This window comes from Pholis gunnellus (assembly GCF_910591455.1).
Source record: "Pholis gunnellus genome assembly, chromosome: 12".
NCBI classification, from domain to species: domain Eukaryota; kingdom Metazoa; phylum Chordata; class Actinopteri; order Perciformes; family Pholidae; genus Pholis; species Pholis gunnellus.
In genome coordinates, this window is record NC_136539.1 from 17,445,297 (window position 1) to 17,468,011 (window position 22,715).

At 40.2% G+C, this 22,715-nt stretch overlaps 1 protein-coding gene across 1 annotated transcript in view; it reads right to left on the reverse strand.

The window, feature by feature from the left end:
* Positions 1-4,209: 4,209 nt before the first annotated feature.
* Positions 4,210-22,715, reverse strand: part of asic4a (acid-sensing (proton-gated) ion channel family member 4a) — a gene marked incomplete at both ends in the record, with an annotated part of 71,581 nt that continues 53,075 nt past the window's right edge. Inside the window, 9 exons of the mRNA XM_079170650.1 lie at positions 4,210-4,338; positions 5,313-5,429; positions 5,970-6,049; positions 6,221-6,312; positions 7,809-7,962; positions 10,069-10,122; positions 13,870-14,023; positions 14,138-14,265; positions 14,614-14,758. Of these exons, the coding sequence (XP_079026776.1) occupies positions 4,210-4,338; positions 5,313-5,429; positions 5,970-6,049; positions 6,221-6,312; positions 7,809-7,962; positions 10,069-10,122; positions 13,870-14,023; positions 14,138-14,265; positions 14,614-14,758 (1,053 nt within the window). The remainder of the gene's footprint in view (positions 4,339-5,312; positions 5,430-5,969; positions 6,050-6,220; positions 6,313-7,808; positions 7,963-10,068; positions 10,123-13,869; positions 14,024-14,137; positions 14,266-14,613; positions 14,759-22,715) is intronic.

Genomic DNA, 22,715 nt, shown 5'->3' on the forward strand with positions numbered 1-22,715 from the left:
ATTTCTAACACAAACACGATTGCTTTTCTCATTCATGTTCACAGCGTGTGCTCAGTAGGACTGCAGTGAACACTCTTGCACATGTCAGACACGAGGTATTCCTGATGTCTGGGTTGGGTAAAAACAGGGAAAATGTTGCAACCTTAATAACAGCTTTAGTTATTTCAAGGGTCCGTATGCACTACCCTGAGGCATGCTGTAAAACCACATAACTACAGAGCAGCTGGGAGTTAATTGTAAGTCATTATTTTGTACTTCGTTTTACGTTCGATCCCAGGACTTTCTCCTCCCACATGGGGACACAGTGGTTTCAAGTCCCCTAGAAATGAGAAGTTCTCCGTTTTCACGACAATTTGGGTTCACCTGGAGGGTATTTTAAGAAACAGAATTGCACAAATTGCTAGACATTAAGAAGAATGATCAAGAAATCACATCACTTATCCTAACTAGAAAATTACACTTTTTCAAAGGCCTATAATCCCCCCCCCAAAAAAAGAAACCTACCACTGAAATGCCTTCAATCTTTTTGTAACCTTGTATTTCTTTTTATAGCAATGATGGAAAGGCTTTAAAGTGAGTGGTACACTTGAAATACGTGTTGTGTGTGTGTGTGTGTGTGTGTGTGTGTGTGTGTGTGTGTGTGTGTGTGTGTGTGTGTGTGTGTGTGTGTGTGTGTGTGTGTGTGTGTGTGTGTGTGTAGAATAAATACACAATGTGAAATTGAATTGGGATTTGGATTTAGGAGGCACTGGTTTTACCAATCTAAACTTTAATAGTTATCGTATTTACCATATTTAACATTTATAAAATGTGTTTTAACAGAGGAAATAATCACAAGATCACACATCTGTACAAAATGTAAGCGTTCCTTGTTCCTGCAGTGACGGCACATTTCCTTGTCTGTCAGATGTGTGATGAAATTCCTTCTTCGGAAAAGGTTTTCCGAAGAAGGAATTCCTGACAGCTGCTTGAGTCACCTAGCACTCATATTTTTTACTCCCTACTCAGATGACCTCTCAGACCTCAGCCAAAAAACAAACGGCTGAAAAAGGACGACAGATTTTCAAAAATTAACATCGGTGGCTGGTCTGATTAAATATATATATATATTTGTTTACAGATAAATGGCACTGCATGTGACTGAATGTCATGGAGCTATACAAAGATAGACCCATAGAGATGTGCAAGAAGGGAGCTAAGAGTAGAGGCTTGAGGAATCCCAGGAATGTGAGCTACATGTCAGCAGGGAGGTCGTCCCATCTGCTACAGTACAGACTTGCAGCCCACCGCTCAGTCCCGTGGCACCTCACGCGGATGGCATGCTGATGTAAAAGCAACCATTTGTAATCGTTTTATCTGTGTTTTTAAATGCTTTTGTCATCCAAATGAATCAGGTTGTGTTTTAAAGTGCGCAGCGTCTCGAGGATCGAAAACCTTTCGACATCGACTCCAGGCTCGACCATTCAAACACAACTCTACAGTGATAAGCAGCCCAGTATTCATCTCAACACACCAGCCCCAGTGTGACTTGTCTGAGGATAGCTACAATTATTGATGACAGAGGAGAAGATTGTTATGCATAGCCTGTACAGGATGCCATCAGAGACTGTGATTGGGAACCTTTTGAAAATGTCAAAGTGACACATGATTATGAATATTAAACAGCCATGTATAGCCCATGATTACTTGACAGGAGGAGAGGATTTGACAGATGGAGGACTGTGGAATCTCATTGTGAGCTAAAGTGATGAATGGCGATATTGCGGCAACAGAATGCACCGATCAAATTAACAGCAAAGTTATGTTGTCATTTGTAAACATGATATCCTCTAATGTGAAGTATTTCATACATTCCCCAGACAAATGTTAGGAATTACATGCAGATGGGATTGTCAAAGGCCTATCAAAATATAGGGGGCATTAAGCTGGCTTGATTTTGTGCAGTTTAGGGTTGAGCTTTAAAAATTGAGTCCAACAAAATTTGTTGACAATTAGCAACACAAAAGGATGTGATGTTTTGAAGCCCAAACTGCTGCATGATAGCAAATAAGTTGCTGCCATGCTATGCTATGTAGTTCACATCGTGTGTACCCTAGCATTGCCAAATACAGTATTTGTGGTTGAGAGTTAATTAAAAAAGACCACATCTGTGGCATTTCTGAATGCACATTCCTGAATGCTTCTACAATGGAGACAAATAAGAAAGCACAATATAGCGTGCCTGTACTGTAAGTAATATTAGATTGAAGCCCATTGATAAAAGAAACAATTGTGAGGCCGAGTTAACTCTTTCTACTGACACAAAGAAAGGTGTCAAGTTATGCCAAATTGTCTAGATCACCTAGTTTGTCAATCTAGTCCTAGAAACTCAGTACTTGCCTGTAGTTATGTAGATCATCTAAAGTCATCAGCAACACTGCCCTATAAATGTGCAAGAAAATGAATACCCTAACTACTTCCTCTGTTGTTGCCTGTCCCACTCATGTGACAGTATAGTTGGGACCGTTGTTGCCTTTTTAACAGTGTAAATCCCAAACGTCTCAATTTATAGAGTGACACAAGAAGAAGCTGACATCAAAGCCTCACAAATTCTTAAAAGATTATGGGAAGTCAGGGCTACAGGTTCTTAAAGTTCCTGCAGTGCATAAGGGCAAATGAGCGAGCCGACTTTCCGTGATAACGACAAACATGTTTATGAGTGAATCAATGTAGAAGTCTCCATTTTTATATTTCATTCCCACTTTGCTAACTTGTGCTCTTAAAAAATGTTGTGTCTTTGTCCCGTCCATTGAGGATTAATATCCTGTTTCAACTCTGCGCTGTCCTAACTCTACATTTATTAGATAAAAACCTTACTACTGCAATAAAACTCTACGCTTCTTTTGCTAACTATGTCGATTTTCAAACATTCCTTTTTTTTTCCGCCGAGTCGCATCAGCCTTATGTGCTCAGTCATGTGTGCAAAAATGTTAAAGTGCACATGCAAACAAACAAACAAACGCACACATTGATGCCGGGTCTACACTGTAAATTGCTGCTACACTTTTACAGAGGGCCCCACAAGCTGAAGGAGATGACTCGGCAAAAAATAAAATTCTGTTTCTTATTGCTTACGTCAGCTCAAAGTTATGATGCCAACCAAAGTGAAGGGTGGATGGTGGGCAGAAATGAATTGAATAAGAAAAATCTAAGTACAACCATTTCATAACTGAATGACATCATCCACTCCTCATCCAGGAGGATGTCGTCTTGGTAAAAGCAGGACACACAAAAAGAAAAGATGGAGATAATAGTCACGATGCATTCAGTCCGTTTTTGTTACCTGGACAAATGTGTTGATGTTTGGCAGTCTAACATATCTGCAGATTGTACGTGTAAGTATTTGCTACAATCGTGACCGCTATTGTCATATAAAAGTCTTCCCTAAAATGTATAAATAACTCAAATTAATATTTCATAAGTTATATATTAACCGAATATAAACGACAACCATTGAAACAGAACTTTAGAACTTTCTCATTTTAAAGTTGGACTTTATGTACAGGTACAATGCTACTCTCTAACACCTTAACCACAAACCAGACAAAGTGTATCATGTGGAAAGATGCTGCTAGATCTAAAGCCAAGGTCTACAGTTCAGCCTAAATAATCCCCCTCATATTTTGGATGGATGTTACACGAGTAAGATTTGCTTTCTGTAAGGATGCTCACCTTGTATACAATATAGAACATATAGATAATAGTACCTCTTTAAATAATTACATCATTTAGAAAGTGTAATGGCTTTGTATGGTACAGTGTGTTTTCCGTGACGTAGGAGGAACAGTTGGAGGGATAAATGGAAAGATACAGACAGAAAGAAATCAGAGATGCTAGCAGAATAAATAAATCATTATAAACATGTATAAACATGATCGAGGTGAAATACAGTCCTCTTGTCCCCTTGTAGTGATCATGAACCAAAACTTGGCCCTGATGCACAAAGTTGAGAGGTGTCCCATCCAGAGAAAACAAAAAAAGCGGTGTCCAATTTGTGCCTACATACGTACAAGTGCTTTGTTAGCAGCACAAGTTTGGTGTTTGACTTTGGCTGTAGCTTTTCACTGGTGACAGCAAAGGAGCGACGGAAATGCCAAGGGTCCGTTATTGATCTGAACGCGGACGGTTTTCATCTTTTGGTGTCACCAGGACTGGAAACGATGGTTGGCTCTAGCAAGCGAAGTCCTCAAATACCCCGTGGTGGCGATGGGGGTGTGGGATAGGGTGGTGGTGGTTGGGGAGGATCGTGTTGGCGTACGCCCCCTCTGGGTGACTCCGTGTCATGTCATTCGGCTCCTGCTGAAGGCACAGCAAACACGGCAACTTCAACGTCACGCTTCAAAGATCACGTGTAACGTAATATGTGACGTAAATGATAATGTACAGTGAAATTACGTCAGTCAAAATCCCGACACTGCTGAATAACCTCGATCATGCTGCAGATTCAATCCTTTGACATTGGGATTTAAAGTAAAAGTTCAACATTTTTGGGAAAGGCTTATTCACTTTCTATATGAGAATCTCATATAGACAATCTCAACTCTTACCTGTGTGCTAAGTACGCAGCTGAAGTTAGGAAATAGTTAGCCTAGCTTTACATAAAGAAAGAAAGCAGAGGGCAAACAGCCAGCCTTACTCTGTCCATAGTTAAAATGAATGCCCAACACCTCTTAAGATTTCTTTAATTGAACATGTGTGGTTTTAGGTGAGTTATGTGTTGTCACTATTTTGTGACATCAATACATTTTCCAGTATTTCTGTGCAGCGTCTGTAGCTATAGATTTACATACTGGGGTCTTCTGTCCATATTCTAAAACTAATTAGGCGTCTACATCTCCAGTGGAAAGGGAAATGTGATGTTGGTTATCCACATCCAGACTAACCTAATCAAAGCTGCACATATTGAAGGGTAACAAAATCAATTGTCTTTTCGGTTTCTCTGGCAGCCTGGTTTGAAAGTGAAAACCCTGTTATAGTTTTAGAATGTTGTGTGGAATTAAGCCACAGTTGTGGTTAAATGTCTATTGTTCAGATATAAGCAGAATGAAGTTGTGCAATAACAAATCCAAGCTCCAGGGGAGGATGTGCTTTGCACTGTGGTTAAGACTAATTAAGAACAATATATTCTTCATTGTTCTAGAAGTGAAGAAATATTAATTTGTTTCTCCCTGAATTATTCCCTTGTAGTTTCCTAATGCAGTTACAGTACTGCAGGGCAAGTTGTGAACTCTGCGCGAAAACAGCCATTTGTTAGTGTGCAGTATGTGCTGTACCTTTGCTTTTATTTCCTCTAGACCCACTGTTGCAACAGTGCTGGTCTGCTGCTTGTTCTTGTTCTTCTTCTCCTCTTTCTTCGGCCTCAGCAGACGTTGTAGCCGGTGCTTGATCATCTGGTTTCACCCATAGCACAGCAGCAGGGAGGGTGGAAGAGCAGAGATGAGCGGCGGAGACAAAAGACAAAGCAGAGTTAGTAGTTTGTTCACTGTGATGTCTGCATTACAGTCCCTCCCTCGGATTTTGCTTTATTTATATATGTTTGGTAGTCAGCAGGTAGCTAGTAAGCTTAGAGGGGATATATCAGCGGAGACAGCTGTTGTTAGTGTCTTCAGCACAGACCAGAGAGCGGATACTGCTGCAGTTTCTCCAGCCTGGAATATTAATAAAACTCCTTATAGGCATAATTAGTGATAAGATTTACACTGTCAGTCCCGAGATTGTCTGATGACTAACACAAATAAAATCAAAATAATTTGTCAATAGTGAGGAAAAATAAACAACAAATGCTCTAATGTGTTTTCAATAGTTACAATAGTCTGTAACATATTTCTTGCTGAGGACAATAGCCATACATTTTGGTTAATTACATCACAGCTAGCTCTGGTCTCACATTGTGATTGGCTGATGTGTGTGGGCGTGCACAGGCGCCGTACCTCGTAGATATAATCCAGTATTTCTAAGACTGTCAGGATGCTGGCTCCAATGAATAAGCCCATCTGTCCACCAATGTCACCTGAAAAGAAGGAGCACTTAAGGATGAAGCACATTGGACATAATGCCTAAGTAGTTTCTGTTTGCTACTAATGTTGATGAAAAGTAAGTGCAGCCACAACACCGTTCGCTTTGCACCTGCAAGTCTATCTTAATATTCAGAAAAGACAGAAAGAAGTGACGGAGATCTTACCTAGTAAACCTGCAACATCGTAGGCTTTCTTTTGCTCAATTGTTTCATAGTTGAGAGCTTCAAAGAAGATATCTAAGACCAGGAAGTTGTCTCTGGAAAAGCAAGTGGAGTGTGGATGTCAAACACAGTGAAATACACTTGCACAGTTTTCGTTATAATTCACAACAAATCTAACATCATTTGAAAAATACCATTCCCAGTCATCTTTATGCTCACTGTAAATTGTCATGATAAGAGTGTCAGGCCTACAGCGCTTCACGCAGATCTAACCGGTGACTGTGAGATAATGAGGTATTGCAGGGTTTAACTGAGATGAGGAGAACGAGCACTGACAGCATGCTCAGTCACTGCCACGTCTCTGATCTCTCTGGATTTACAAAGTCTGGTAATAAGTCTTGTGAGGCATCATGAGCTCTGTGGTTTGGGCATGTTTACCTTTTACCACATCCCTGCCTATTAGGCGCTGAGAGGAAAGACAGTGTAAACACATTTTAAATTCATTAAATTGATTATAATCTCAATATTAGTAAATGTCCCATAAAACATGTAGAACAGGATTAAAAATGTTAGCCCTGTCAATGGTCGCTGGAAGTTACAATGTTCATTACGCCTCACAGTATTATTGGGCTGGATGGATGTCCCTGGATCTTCCTCCTATATTCTTTCATATCTCCTCATTTTTGTTTTCTCTTTTGATTTTTTTTCGGCTTCATACATACTCTGATTAAATATTGTTTGTAATGTTTTTCTCGATGACCCTGATGAAAGCCAAAACACGTTGGTCCTACAATAAGTGTTGAAGGAGTTTCCCATTTATTCCCTTCTCCGTGCACCTTGGAAGTCGGTGAAGATTTCCCAGTAACACCCACTCGTCTACGTCTACAGAAAACAACGGCTTACATCCAAATTCCCTGGCAATCAATACCAGCTACGCATGAGATACCTTTTCTGCAATTTATGGTGTCAAAAAGTGTAAGTTTTAGGATAATTTATTGTTTATCTAATTTCACAAAGATCTTCTCAACTTTAGAGCTTTTTTACCCCAAAAGTAGTGCTGTAGGAAAATACAGGAAGTCACCCGACACATCATCATTATTCTTTGAGGATCATGTAACACACATTTTGACTTTCTGGTAGGGCTAGACACATCATTCAGACCACACTAAATAATCCTCTGGATACTTAATGTTGTAGCTATTCAATTTCAAGTAAAATGTGACAATTATTTAGTTTGACAGACCTTCAGACAGATTGACAGTCCAGGATGAACCAGAGAGTACAACATGTCAGAATCTTATGATTCACAATAATTAATATATTCAATTTCCAGTTGAATACTTGTAATAACCCCATAGTGCCTGACAATCAACTTGCTATCACCAGATTTTCTAATTTCAAGAAGATCAACTATTCACCTAAAGACAAAATAAAAATGTATGCTTGTATGAAAACATAATTGATTTGTGTTTATATGTATGGCTGTGCATTTGTTATCACTGACTGGAGGTCTTAGTTTATGGCCCTTTTTATTGAGCACCACATCACTGCCCATACGTGAGTTTAGTCATGGTGAACATTCCCGTCCTACCTGATGTACTCCTCTGACTTGTCGTATTTCCTGGAGAGATAGCGGGCAGAGCCCTTGCTGGGGATTTTGACCATGGAGAGCTCTTTACCGTAGCGGGTGAGATTACAGGGCGTCTCGCATGGACAGGTATCCCCACTGTTCTTCTGTAGCTGTGCTGCAACACAATTGAAACAGTGGTTTAACAGGTATAGACTGGGTCAGTTTCAGTGATGATTTGATGGCACTCACTCTACCAGAGAATCATACAAGATACTACACAGAAGGAAGAGGCAAACTCAATCTGCAAAAAGAGGAAAAAGTGTGAAGGAAGGGAGTGTGTCCTATGAGAATAGTAGTGGTTTTTTTTGTACTACTTGGGTGCAGCAGGACACGCTCTAAACACAACACTGATATAGTTGCATTAGCATTAATTTGAAGCTGTGTTTCTCACTACCTGCTCTTTTAGCTCTGTTTTGGTCTCCACCAATACTTGAGAAAAATATGTGTCTCTTTAGATGCTAAATGCTCCAATATGCAGCTGTAAACAAGGCTGATTTCATTGTGGTGGGAGTGAACCAAACCTGTAAGACCAAAACAATTAGCTAAAAGATGCTAAAATGCTCCATAATACGGAGGGGAACTTCAGAGTCAGGTGATAGTTATCTGTGGGTTTGTCGCTGTATTAGTGATCCATTTGATCCATTGTTAGAATAAAAATGTTAATTGCTGCAGCTCTAAAGTTGCATGTTAAATATACTTTATTATATAACCATATACATGGACTGGTAAGCAGGCGTCCATTAAAACTCTACAATATACAAACTTCAATTACAGTTTCAGTTTAATCACAATCTATGCACATTGTATATTAGACGGCAGGTAACCATAGGAACATCATTTATGGGACATGTTTCCCTTAGTAAGTGGCCATGGTAAGTACTATTTGATCTGATGTAGTGTAACAAAAGTAATTACCACTTGATTGAGATGATTAGGTCTTTTCTCTTTGTGGCTTTTTCAGTACGGTAATAAGAGTTTTCGAAGGCTAGAATGTATTTCTGTTGAGAAGGAGCAGTCAGCATCATTAAATCATATTACTTTAGTGCTCAGAAAATCACTAGTTAGTGTTTCTCCCAGTTGCATGGGCAATTTTGAGGATGAACAAATTCATTACAGCCGTTGAATGAAGAATTAACAGTTTGCAAAATCATTAAGCGGATAAAATGTGCAACGAAATGTCAGGTCGAGTCATGTTTTAAAGTCTTCTCCAGCAGTGGTTTCACCGCCATGAAAGAAACAGGCCACATGATAAAACCAATATCGTTCTGGATATATTAACAAAATGATGCGTTTGTCTAATGGTGTTATTGAATAAACAACTGTGGCAACGGTGTTTACAGTAATTCAGTCACTGCATTTGGTCGAAGAATAAATCATAATGTATAGTAAGTGCCACTAAGGGCTCTGCAAAACATACCTAGACTTAAAACCTAATTAACTTGCAGGCATGAATTGTTCACACATTGACAATTACATTTTCACAACCCTAACTCTCAAACAATGCTGTGCACACAGGAGAGTAAATAGCTTTTCACAATCGCTCTTTTCAAATTCTAAATGCATTCAGTCTAAACAAAAATGGAGAGAAGGAGCTCTGAAAAAAGTGATTAAAAATTGATGATGTATTTTAAAACTCTAACAATGTGTGTGCAGGAGCACGGTGGCATATATTCTTTGTCTGTATGGGAACAAAACATCTTTACAATATAAATATATAAATTATATTCTAATTTATTACCTCTCATGGAGGGCTGATTCAGGAATATGACCCACATGAATATGGCCCACTCTTAGATATATCTAAGATTTCATTCAACCAAATTTCAAATAGGGTTTGAATACAGCAAAGACAGACATAATTACATTTATTTGGCTGAGACATGACAATTGTACAACTGTGATGCCTGTGAAACCAAGACACGTTTGTTCATTCAAGATGTCTGGAGGAGAGGTCGGAGTCAAAGCTGAGGGTGGGGGATGCAGATATGAGAGTGGGTTTAATATTAACAGTTCAACAATGGATGCAGCACACCCATCAAGCTCTAAAGTGACTAAATCACAATGAGGAAAAGTAATTTTAAAATATTAAGTCTACCTCCAGGTATTTGGGTTACAGCTAAAAAAAAAAAGAATCCTTATCATGTTTACTGAGTGTGTTTGCATTTCCCTTTGGGGGAATCTATTGTAATGAGAAAAGAAATGGAGGAAGATTGTTTCTTACCGAGTGCTTTATCAACACAGTTGATTTTACTGGGAGGGCAGATATCTGCAGTTCCTGGAGAGGAGAACAGAAAAATGAGTCTGATCAATCTGAAACAAAATGATCAGTGACCTGTGTCTGCTGCAATGAGGAGCCGTGGCTGTGAACAACACTCCACAGCTTATTAGTCATCTTCAAATGAGGCCAGGCACACAGAGGGGGACTTCCATCCACAGAGCACGGGCTGTCTTGGCCGTCTGTCCTTGATTTGCAGTGAGAAATGGAGCATGCTGGCTTCACACATAACGCATATTTAGAAAGTCTTTAAAAAACAATCAATGAGTCATTTCCTCACAGACAAACATATTGCCCAGCCCATTAATGACAGGTGTTCATTGGCAGCACAATTAATTGGCAGAGGTGTGTTCGTCTGTCTGTAAAATGTTCATTGGGTTAATGTCTGCTTCCCAATCTCTAAGAAATGTTAATTAATACACAGTAAAAAAAGTGTCTGATGATCTGAAGAGTCACACACTTTCAGCTTCTGAACAGAGTTAGATTTATTCTGTTGTGGAAATAACTTGTGATGATTTTACACAGGGGGAACCATCATTAAACCATATTGATTGGAGAAAAAACTTCTTTTAATCATCTTGTGTATTTCATTTTTTAGAACTTTTGCGCGTGGAAGTAAAAGCTGTGCAGTGTCACTGCATGCTGTCCACACACCAAGAACAAGAACAATTTAAAAGCCTTTTTTGGTGGTCATCCAAATATAGAAATAGGACGAAATACTGAAATATTAATCTTGAACCAAAGAATCCAGGAAAACACAGTTTTGCTTCTACACCTCACCTTCAGGAGTCCTGTGCAAAATATAAAATGCTTCATGAAGAGCCATCTAAAATCACTTGTTCGGCCGCTAAATTTTAAGAATCTGTTTTTTTTGTTTTTTGTTTTTGTGATATCCTGCTAACAATCACAGGCGCATAAATATTTCACCAAAAACAATAGCGACTTGTTGGAGGCAGCAGCAGACACAACATGAAGACAACCTAAGCAGCAATATAATTCGGGGTTTTAAAAGGACAAGAAACATGAAAAGACAATTAAACTAGTTCAGAATATGTAAAAACTAGAACCAACAAATGTAAACAAATGTGGGAATGTGTAAACACATTTCAATTCAGACTGTAAGCAGTGGCTGAATTACGTAAGTGAGAAAAACAAATAAATATGTAGCGGCAAACTGCTGCTGGAGAAAAAAATTGATACTGTAAATTGTGCAAGGCACAGAGCTACATACAGCACTGTGTTGTCACATCGAGGTCATAAAAGGATTTTCAATTCACAAGCATATACTCCCTCGGCGAGCTGTTGAATGAATCGCTCTCTAGAACCTCTTGAAGGAGTCTCAGCAAACTTAATATGCAACAATAAATCTGATTCACTATTGATAAGTGCAGTGAACTAATGCAAGCTTCCCGCCACCTGGCGGAAACTCTCTTCTAAATCCGGAACGGGCCAATGGCCTGGAAAAGCTTCCACATTTATTACATCTGAGATAATAAATATACTATCTGGTGGAATAGATCATCACAGAAGGCAAAGTGGTTCTGCTGCTCTCTCAACACATCTGCTCTGTGAACAGCCCTCACTATCTATCAATTCAAAAGTTTCCCCCTCAATAAGACCTCTTCTTACCTGTGATTGTCTTTTCATAGGTTTGAATCTGATACTCTGAGCACACGATGCGTTTGCAGGTGTGTGAGACTAAACAAACAGGCATGGGTAAAGTGAAAGCGGTACGATGTTTCAATGCAGTTGCCAGGTTGATAGGGAAGTCAACAGCCATCTTAGCGAGTTTTTCCCAAATCATGAGCTCATCGCTTATTGCAACCCAATCACGATCTCGTAGTAAGGTACTGACACCCTGCAAAGCACACAAACTGATTAGAAACGTGTCCGCTTCTCAGCCTGTCCAGATCAAATGATTAGCTGGGATTTCTCTCTACAGATCAGACCACCGCTTCGGTGCGACCGCTACAGCCTGCGAATGGAAGTTTGAAATGTGTGCCTGATATATAAATGTGTAACCTAAGACCCACAGTGACTATATTCTAGAGACTGGCGAGCCTCCCTTTGACAAAACTCCATTATGCAACAGCTAAGTTACAGCAGTATGGGGTCAAATCAGTATTAAAACCTGTGTCTACCTCAAATGTCTCATACTGTGTTGTTTACTCACATCAATAGACTTCCTCAAATTTTCCGTCGTGCCAAACAAGGCCGCAAATGTCAGCTGCACTGTGTGAGCGTGGACGCCAAAGTGATTCCTTCATACATTGTGAGTTTCCTGCCTTAACTTAAAATGCGACCACCTCAAACATGGCCAATTGTCAGACCCATCAGCTAACAGCAGTGGGTATTCAGTGAGCCAGCTCTTTGACTTCATGCAGCCTGGACACGATGACGCACGCAAACATCTTATTCTGTGTTTGTTGGACTGACCTCTGCAACAAATCCCAGAGCCGACCAGAGACACCACGTGAATGGTGGAACTACAGTGACTACACACGTGTGTGTGTCATGTCTTCAGTGTGCTGTATTTGTGTCTGTTTGATTGTCAATCTGCTCTGCTCATATTATCACATGTCCAAAGCTAATTCACCATAATTATTAATAATAAACAGTAGATTTATCTCTGATATATTTGTTTTTTCACTGTTTGATTTAGAGGTACCCTGTAATATAAAAAAAAATGAAATCACTGATATCATGTTAATGGTACACATATGATTGCACATCGTGTAAATAAACTCTACCGCCAACAATTGATTAATTTGACTGATTCAATTATTTATTTTTCAAATTTTCTATAGATATTGCGATGATATCTCAAACTATTTGGCGTAGTAAAAACCGGATATTGTAACAGGTCTTGCTTTTTTCTTGTTTTTATAGATCAAACACTACAATAGTGTTTTTTCTTCATCTTAAAATTGTCTTGAAAATGAAAACTCTCCGTGTGAATCAAAATGTTCTCTGTGACACATCTTTGTAATCAGTTGACATTTTAAATTGATTGTGCGTTCGAGGCAATCTCTCATTGTGTAAGTCAATGTTACATTAATCTTTTTAAGGCAAGAGCTGTTTGCAAACCATCATCCAGTGGAAACTAAACACGAGAACAACCAGGACTGATACAAATAATCAATCGAAAATAATGAATGAGCACCACAGAAGCACAACAGCTGAGATGTACAAGCAAATGGATCAGAAACTCATTGAGACTTGTCGTCTGAAGAGTCACTGTCCAGAGAGCTACCAGCACTGCTGAAGGGCATTCCACTCCAGATATCAAGCATCAAGGTCAGGCATGTGGCAGCCCAAATTATGTCCGTGCTGGAATTATTCAAGTGAGCAACAAAATAATTACTTGTTTTGCACAATGTGTCATAAACACAGGGCAGGTTTTTTTTTCCATCACGCTAGACCAATGCAAACTCTTTTGGAGGATTTTAAACTTTAGATTTTCCCAATGTGAGTTGTGTTACTTTAATCATAATTGTCATGTCATGACACGTAACATTGTACAGTTTTATGTTGGTGTGTTTCTACAACCACACATACATTATCTTCTTAGCTTAGGTATCAGTTTATTCATTCTCGGGTCCTGCCTGACTGTAATCCGACAGCATGGATTACTAATATGTGTGCATTTGTTATTTAGCCAATCATTCAATTTATCATGTCATTAAATCTTACGCCCCGTGCGACCTGCTGGGCTCTGTGTAAATGTGAGGTAGGGCTTGATCTTACCGGGCATGTGCACCATCCTGCAGCTGCACACTCGCAGCACCTCGTTGGTCTCGCAGAGCAAGCGACATGCACTGATGCTGTATGTGTCGTATCCTGGGAACTTCTCTTTGCTGGTGGAGCGGCAGTTCCCCCAGGGCTGGGGCAGATAGGTCAGCTAAGTACACAGAGATTTATTAGACCTCAGTGTTGAACCACCAGGCGCAAACAGTTGCATGAAGAAGAGTAATCTGGTAGAGGGGGGGGGGGGTCTGTGATGAAGAAGACCTACCCTCTGCTCCTGACATGAAACAAAGGTCTGGAAGCCCGGAGAGACGCCGAAGCCCAGCTGGTGGATGTAGGGAGGCTCGTCCTGACTGTGGATCTGAACTCGGATGCCGGCCTCCAGGGATGTCTCGTCTTCAGGATGAAACAGAGCACAAGCACGGAGCATTGCAGAGGGAGAGTACACGGGAATTACAGATGGCTGCCTCATATGACAACTAACTGCAAACCATATCTCAGTCATGTGTGAAAAACATGGCAGGAGGGATTATTATTTTGTGACAACTACAATGCAAACACAAATCTGAGGTATTGTGTTGAGATATTTCCTCTTACGAATCCCATTTTCCAGGTTGCAGGAATGCAATCAAAAAATGCATTATTTACCGTGTGTGAGCCAGATAAATGGTTATTAGAAATGGTGGTTATCTCATGCTGTAGCATATGATGGGATTACATTGGACAAATAGTTTTGAGGCTTACTTGTCTCTCTCCAGATGGGCAGATACTCATCCTGCTGGATATCCAACATGATCTCCAGCCCATTTCCCATTCCGCCCTGCTTGCTTTTCCTGGATGTCGTCTTGTTGCCATTAAAGGTATAGCATTTCCCATATCTGGTGTAAACCTGGAAGAGAATAGATTCCTATCATGAACATCACCATAAACATGACAAAGTCCACACGCCGGCTGTGACAACATCATACTTGTGGTGCATTGCAATGAAGGCAGAGATATGGATGAAAAAAATAGATAAACAAGCTGAGTGTCTGCTTGGGCAAGTTACTGAATATTACCCACAAACCTCTGGATGCAGTCTGCTGGCTGGCTCAGTCCCTCATGGACTATATATAAGCTGTATTTGAATTAATTCCCAACACCCACCACATAAACCCTGCTCAATACTGCGCAACAGTACTACGACCCCACTGAAATATCAAATGGCATAATAGATTCTTTAATCTTCCTTCAAGAGAAAACTAAAGACAATAAGGGAGAGACATCATGTCACCATCTATCAGAGGAGCTGTCTCTGTGGAGGACACACCGTCTCTTTGTTTATGCGTCTCATCCAAACCGCTGCACTGCAGAAAATGTGCATCAGATCATTTATCTCGTACCTCTCACAAGCTTTAAAGGGACAATCTGAGATCTACATGGAAACAAAAAGGGACTGTATATCCACTACCAATATCAAAAACACAGGATGGGAACCTGCCATCAATCCTAAATTAACAGATTTTAATAAATAGACTAAAACTAGACAACAACAAAATCTAAGTTACCATGTTTTAAGAGTAATTTTAATTTAGATGTAATGAATAATATGTAATAAATAGAAATATGTTAAACAATAAATGCTTATTATTCAATTGCCCCTTCGATTAACCCTTCCCCCAATCAGTGATGATGCAATCATGGAACAGTAAGACAATATCATGTATGTAGTTTAGTGTGTATTCAAAGACCCATTCACAATGGCCTCGTTTTAAAACTAGTTAGCTCAAAACATAAAAAAGCCAGAGATGGTGTTATCAACTGACGAGCTAACATTAACTCATTTAGCTAGCGAGCTACAGCTGAGAAAAACTGCTAGCCCGCAACATTGACGATTGCTGGCTAGAAATGATCTTGGCAGGTTGAGCAACAGTAACCGAGGAAGGCGGGGCTTGGCAAGCCGTCATTTCAGGTGTTCTGTGAAAATGCTAAAATAACAAATACCAAAAAAAGAAGTTTGCCTCAAGGGTTTTGCTGGCTTTAAGAGAACATTGCTTTTAAAATTGTCTCACATGGCCTCAACCATCATGGGTGAACATCGTTCTCCTCTACACACATTTATAATACATCATAATACATCTTTTCACAGAGCAAGCAACCTATTGGATTTGATTTGTTCAAACATCAAATAAAAAAGGACAGTGATGAAAGTATAAAAGCCGAAGAAATGAGATGGCAGAGGTCCACCGACAAATCGCTGGAGAAATGACAGTGAGATAACAATCGAGCTGAGTAGATGGCAGACGCATCATTAAAGAGGCACTGCGACCGTCGCAGCATTCTCCAAAACATCGACATCTATGTTCTGACTTTGATATCAGCTTGATCCACCTAATGAGTGCTGTGATGTCTAAATAAGGGATGCTGGTGGAACAGCAGACACTCTCATTTACAGACCACAGGGTGTATTCACATCTGAGATGGTTGAACAACAAATCAAAGTCACGGTTGCGAGGTTCGGTCCAGTAATTCCCCGGAACAGTTGGCAATTTAGCAATACACACAACAGTGATTAGAGCAAGAAATGAGTGCCGGTTACAAAAGCTTGGGCTTGTTTAGGAGGAGAGCTGTATTTTACACAATAATAGACCTCGAGGCTTTTGATCTGAGTGTGTGTGCATGCATGTTTGTATTGAGAGAGTTTCTGAATGCATCAAAGTAAGTCGTAGTTAAGGATTCAGAGAGATGGCAGACACAATTACAGATCTCCCTTTGGCCTCTGATGTAAGGGGTCTCCATGGTGGTGAAAAGTTGTTCAGTTAGTTCTGCATTTCTTTGTAAATAGCAGAATCTTTTTTCCACTGGTGTGATTAGAAAATGGGAGGTGGCAAAGCGGGGGAGGGGGGCCAGGAAGAAGTATTCAAGTGTGACATTTGACTGACATGTGCTATTAGGTTGAAATGGTTTAATCTCTTATTTGGCTGGTGCGGAGCAGTTGAGGAGGTAAGCTGCACTTATCATTGATCCTCCCCCCCGTTCATTGACACACTTAAGCCTCCGCAGGCAGACTTTATCTGATGAAGCAGGCAACAGAGGCAAAGGAGGATTTCACTTTAGAAAAGCTCCAAACACCCCGACCAAGTGCCTGGGTTTCCGCTCTAAAACTTTGGGCTGTGAAGGACGCCGGCGTGTTTACAAATGATGTCCCCAGAGAGTACGGCAAAGTTTTCCCATCATCTCACCCAGGATATGGTTGTTGGCAGGGAGCTTCCACTGGTTTGTTTCTCTGCCTCTGAACCCCCCCCCCCCCCTTCTCTTCTCTGTCTGCATCTGCAACGTGATTGATGGATGTATTTTTCTCTTGTTACATCTCGCACCAAATTTAGCAAAGGTAACGGGGCTGACTTGGGCAATTCCCAAGTGGGGACTTGGCACTGCTGCTGACAAGCTGAAACAGAGCAGCAGCATGGCAGTTACAAACCAAATAAAAAGAGGTTTTGTACTCCTCTGAGTGGCTCAGTTGTTTACAAGAGCTAATTATTGCAGCGCTTAATGTAGCATTGTTCACTTTGTTTGTCATTCGGAGGTCTAGAACTATATCACTCCATTCAACAGACTTTTAGATGGTAATGTAAAACATATCCAAACATGTGTTTCAGTTCTGTGTTACTCTGTAAAGCGAGGCCTGAACACAAACCTATTACACTTAATGTTATGTGTTGTGACCCCATGTTGTTATGTTATTTATGTACTGATTTTACATAATAGTATTATTCTGTTTCTCCATATTGTGATTCTACCATTCAGGGATGGATTATCTTCTGGGCAAATTGGATAACTGGCACGGGGCCCCATAAGCTCATGGGTCCCAAAGGCCCCATGGTCACCTTGTACCAATTTGCTTGAATAATTGCTCATTTGTTTGGTAATTAAGAACAATGTAAACTGAAAACTAGAAGGAGCTGTAATAAATGTTTTTGTATTAATAATGGTCCACATGACATGAGAGGACTTTCTCGGTCGTAGAACCCTAAAACTAAAGTAACTAAATATAATTCAACCATCGTTAATTTGATAATTTACGTTTATATTGTTTTGGTTTAACGGCCTGCAGCTGTACTGTTTTGGTGCTCAACACTCTACAGTGTTGTGTTTTGGCTGCAAAGGACAGCTTTATTTTCAGCAAAAAAAAAATTCCCAAAAAACCCGTCTCTACCTGACAAAGTCAACGTTTAGCTGGTGAACACACAGGAACATTTAGCAGTTATTATTTAGCATGATGCTCAGTCCTACAGAGGGATCTCTTGTTAAAATGACATTCTAACACCTTTATTAGTAAATATATTTCTGTTAACCACAAACTAACTCACACAGCAAACCTGGAGAACAGCATTTCAGACAGAGAGTACTGTTTTCTGGGTCTCTGTGCACTGTGTACTCACATAATGCATAATGGAAAGTGGGAAGAATGGGGGGTCTTATTTCACCTTTTACCTTGTTAATCCGGCCGTACTCCTGTCTACTCTCTTTATATGATGTTGAATGGGTGAGGGATCTTTTTTTTCTGTGGATTTTTTTCCTTATTCAAATTGAGGGTCTACAGGTAGAAGGTGTTTTATGTTCACTCTGTAAAGGCAAATCTGTGATTATGGGCAAAATTAATCAAGTTGACTCAACTTGACTAGACTTAATGCATTTATAATGCAACTTATAAATGCATTAAGATGGAGCTCTCATCTATTGCTGCAACATGTTATAGAACAATGCCCGACTTCATGCCATTTGCACATTCTGTATCTCACCAATTATAGCATCAATGTCTTGATTGTCAATTCAATTCATTATGTGTCTTTTGGCCGTGTTTTTTCTTCCAAAGTGTCTTGTTTCATTCTCTGTCCCTCCATGCTAAATGTATTAAGAGACCAACCCCATACCATGTAATTCATAAGCCCAAGTGGGAGAAACCCTTTAAAACCCTCTTTATGGCCATGATCTGACAGTCCCATGGCACTTTTCCTTTTAAATAACCTGCAGGAATCACTTCACTGCTCCTCATGGAGGACATCAATTTCCAGGCAGGCAGGGTAGCTCTCCGAGTATGAGGAGGGAGGATTTGAATTAATTTACGGACGGCGGTAGAATATGCCAGAGCACTGATTGGCAGTTAAAAACCATTAAGGCAGGCTCACGCAGGTTTAAGGTTGAGAAAGTGCGTTCCTTGATTTAATGGCTTCATTACAACCTCCCGGCAGAAAGACTTGAATAACAATGTGACGTGAACTGAATATCTACATGGTATTGCTGAACGTTTTGGCAGGACCAACGGTGTAGGGTGCTGGTCAATGTACTACGCTCTCTCGGCCACTTAATTCATCTATTATCAACTTTTTAATAGATAATGTGGTAATCCAACCAATAATCATTCAGTTTCTTTCAATCATTTTCTTTTCTAGTGAAGTGATTATTCCGTAGTTTCAAGGTACCCTTTTCTAGAAATCTCTGGTATAAAGCAAACTGCACTGTGAGCAAATGGAGGTTTATCCCATTGGCAGACATGTTGACTTGTTGTAAGAAAAACAAAATTTACTTGTGAAGGTTTTTGCTGCATTTCTTCCTTTCACCCTTGCACTCGATGCTCCCACTTGCGTCTTGGATACAAAACTTTGCTCTATGAAGTGACTTTTTACCTCTCACACTCTCAAAAGCACCCCAAAAGAACAAAAAAGGGCGATAAGGTGACACTAAACTGCAACAAACTATACATACTAGTTTGTTGCACTTATTGTATTCGTATTAGTTTGTGGCACTTATTGCATTTGTTTGTTTCTGCACTGTACTTTGGCTCTGGTTTATGCTCTCAGATGCTTGTTTAAAAAAGGAGATGCACTTATTTCTGGTGACTAGTAGTTCTCTTGAATACCGATGTTGAATACACTTATTGTAAGTCGCTTTGGATAAAAGCATCTGCTAAATGACTGTAATGTAATGTAGAGGAAAAAAGAGGGTCTCCCCATCTTCATCGCTGATATTTACGTGTACAATACTGTTTTGCTGTCTTTTCTTGACAAAAATATAACGAAGGGCTAAAGGTGCTATATACAAAATTGGGAGCAATTCTATTGCCTCTCAACGGCTCTCAACATGGCGACGACGGTGGCTCGCTGCTACGGTGATAATGCTAACATTGCAAACTATGGCAAACGTGCTGACGGAGATAAAGTGGCTGCTACACTTCCACGACGGACAGCTTTTTCAACTGTCACCATCATATGAGCGCATGGCAGAGCCCTGAACAATTTTTTTCGGTATGCTTGGACTATTCAGTATGGAAGCACTGAACCTCTCATGGGGTGAACAAAACATCAGCAACACCTTTCAATAAAATACAATCGTCAACAACACTACAGCCTTATAAATGACTATAGAGTCCAATAAAAACCTGTAACAGTGACAACAAAAAATGTTTTAAGAGATTCATTAAGATATGGTGTATTACAGCGTCATTAGATTTGACACAAAGTGCAAATTCAGGGTATTTTCTTCCTTTATCCTCAACAAACAATCCTTCAACAATCTGTCTCTGCTGTGACAGAACCTTCTGGGGTCTTCAGGAATCACGCACAAGGCTAACAGCAAGGCTGCAGAGATTCTGAACATTTTTTTTAGCTCAAGATTAGAAGAGAAAAATGATAGTAATGTGTTAACCCAGCGCACATGTCTGAAAAACAGACAAAAAGTGATAAGTACTTATTGCTAAATCTTTCTTCCTCTCATGCACCACGGTTAAACTACATGATTCATAAATAATCTTCAATCAAATGTCAAGCAGATTGCTTTTTTCCTGGGTCAGCACTTTGACATCTCTACATCAGTGGGGAGTAAATACAAATATAGCAAACATCATAACCCCCCCTAACCCTCACTTCAGAGAAAAACAGTTTGGCTAAGCAGAGGCTCAGGCATTAACGGTGCAGACTGGAATGTGAGGCGCACACACGTTTTGCACCATTAACCTCCATCTCAATGTCGGCACTGGGAAGGCAGCTTAGGATTGCTATTCAACACATTACAGTTATTGTGTATCAATTTCGACCAACATTACACGGCCTGAGTGGCGAGACCTCAATGGTAGTTTAAAGAAGTTATTCAAGTGAGATAAATACAGTGTAATCAGAGGGCTGTCATGGTTGGCCTTGCTCCGCAGTTGGCCCGAATAACATTTTTTTAAATGAGGTATTTTTCACAAATAGTCATACAAAATGTAAATGAAGGCTGGATAGATGAAGGCTCTGATTATTCAGAACAAAAGTCAATGTAACCTTTTCTGATTGAATTCACGATCAAACACTGAGGTAGGTTTACACTACGAGGTGGTGAACTTGCTTATTAAGTAGTGTCTTTACATTTTGCTCATGCGTTTAACTAAATACCCGACATTAAAATGATGAACTCTGGTATAAACCCGCAGGGCTTGTTTCAGTCATTAGTGTAGGAGTTCTGACTCATCTCTTCCCTGCCTTTGCTGCCCTCTTTCCGGTTTCCTCCGACAGAGCATCAAAATAAGTGGAGCACCAAACTCAGAACAGTGCACTCAGCAAACCTCTCTCTCTTCAAATGTTAGTATTCCCGTTTTTTTTTTTCTGTCCCCCCCCCCACCACACCCCCACCATGCTGCTGCTACCCCTGCATATCCGAGCATACTCAGCTAATGGAGCAGTGAGAGATGCTCTTGAAAACGAAGTTGAAAATGGACAGGCTCTCCAGCACAATACAGCAACTCACAAATAGAATAGTCACTACATGCAGCACTCTCAGAGATGTGGCAGCTTCCTTTGAGTACAGTCTGTTCGAACATCATGGCTATAAGGGCCCATAAAGGTGCTGTTTTATAAATGTGAGTAGAAACTACTGTCATAATGGGGATAATTCATCTGGATCACCACAGTGAAACAGGTCCCTAATCAGTCTTTATGTGTAATTGAGATGAATCATTTCCTGCAGCGAGAGCTTGTGCCTGGGTCTAACCAAAATGGTAATAACTCTTGACCTGAAGAGTCGAACTGAACAGCACCTATTAATTATGCTCCATACGGAACGATAGTTGTCATTATCAATTTATCTAAGTAAATATGACTCAACCTGGATGGTGATGTTCACGTCAAAGTGTCTTCAATTCTCAAGATAATGGCTCAAAACAACTTTTGACAAGATTTAAACGTTTCATCCTGACAAACTCCGGTTCATCTGACTCATTTAGGATCCTCTCCGTCAAAGTCTTCCAGCGCCTCTGGTTAAGCTATGATTATGTCTTGGCCTATGGCGGTGTAGGCTATTTATTCCACTCCAGCGCCCAGGGTCATGGCTCAGAGGAGAGGTCACGGTACAGTACAGTCATGCTGAATGTATGAGCAAAAGAGTATACTGCACATGATATACTAAACATGAGCCAAGTATGCTTTGATTTTCCACTTCACCTCATTTTGCCCACAGTTCTGATCAGTCATTCTGTACGGTCGACACTCATACTGAGGAGAAGTCCGCCCTGGGCACTGCACCGACAAAAGCCTCAGGCATTTGTCTAACTGTCGACTTTGTTTTTCTGCAGTCATTTAGATATTCAGGTTTAATTAAGGTACCTCTGTCATTAACACAGGATTTCATTTCCTAAACTTTCAATCTCACACCACTCTCTGCTTCTCTCAGACTCTGGCACCCACTCCAAAACACAAACACTCCCACCCAACTGCCACTGAAGAAATGCCGTCACAGTTCCCTGGCCAAACTTTTATTTAGTATTCATCATAACCAAGAAACCTGCTTGGTTGTTTCCCTTTCCAGGGAACTCCAGGGAAATGATATCTGTGGGA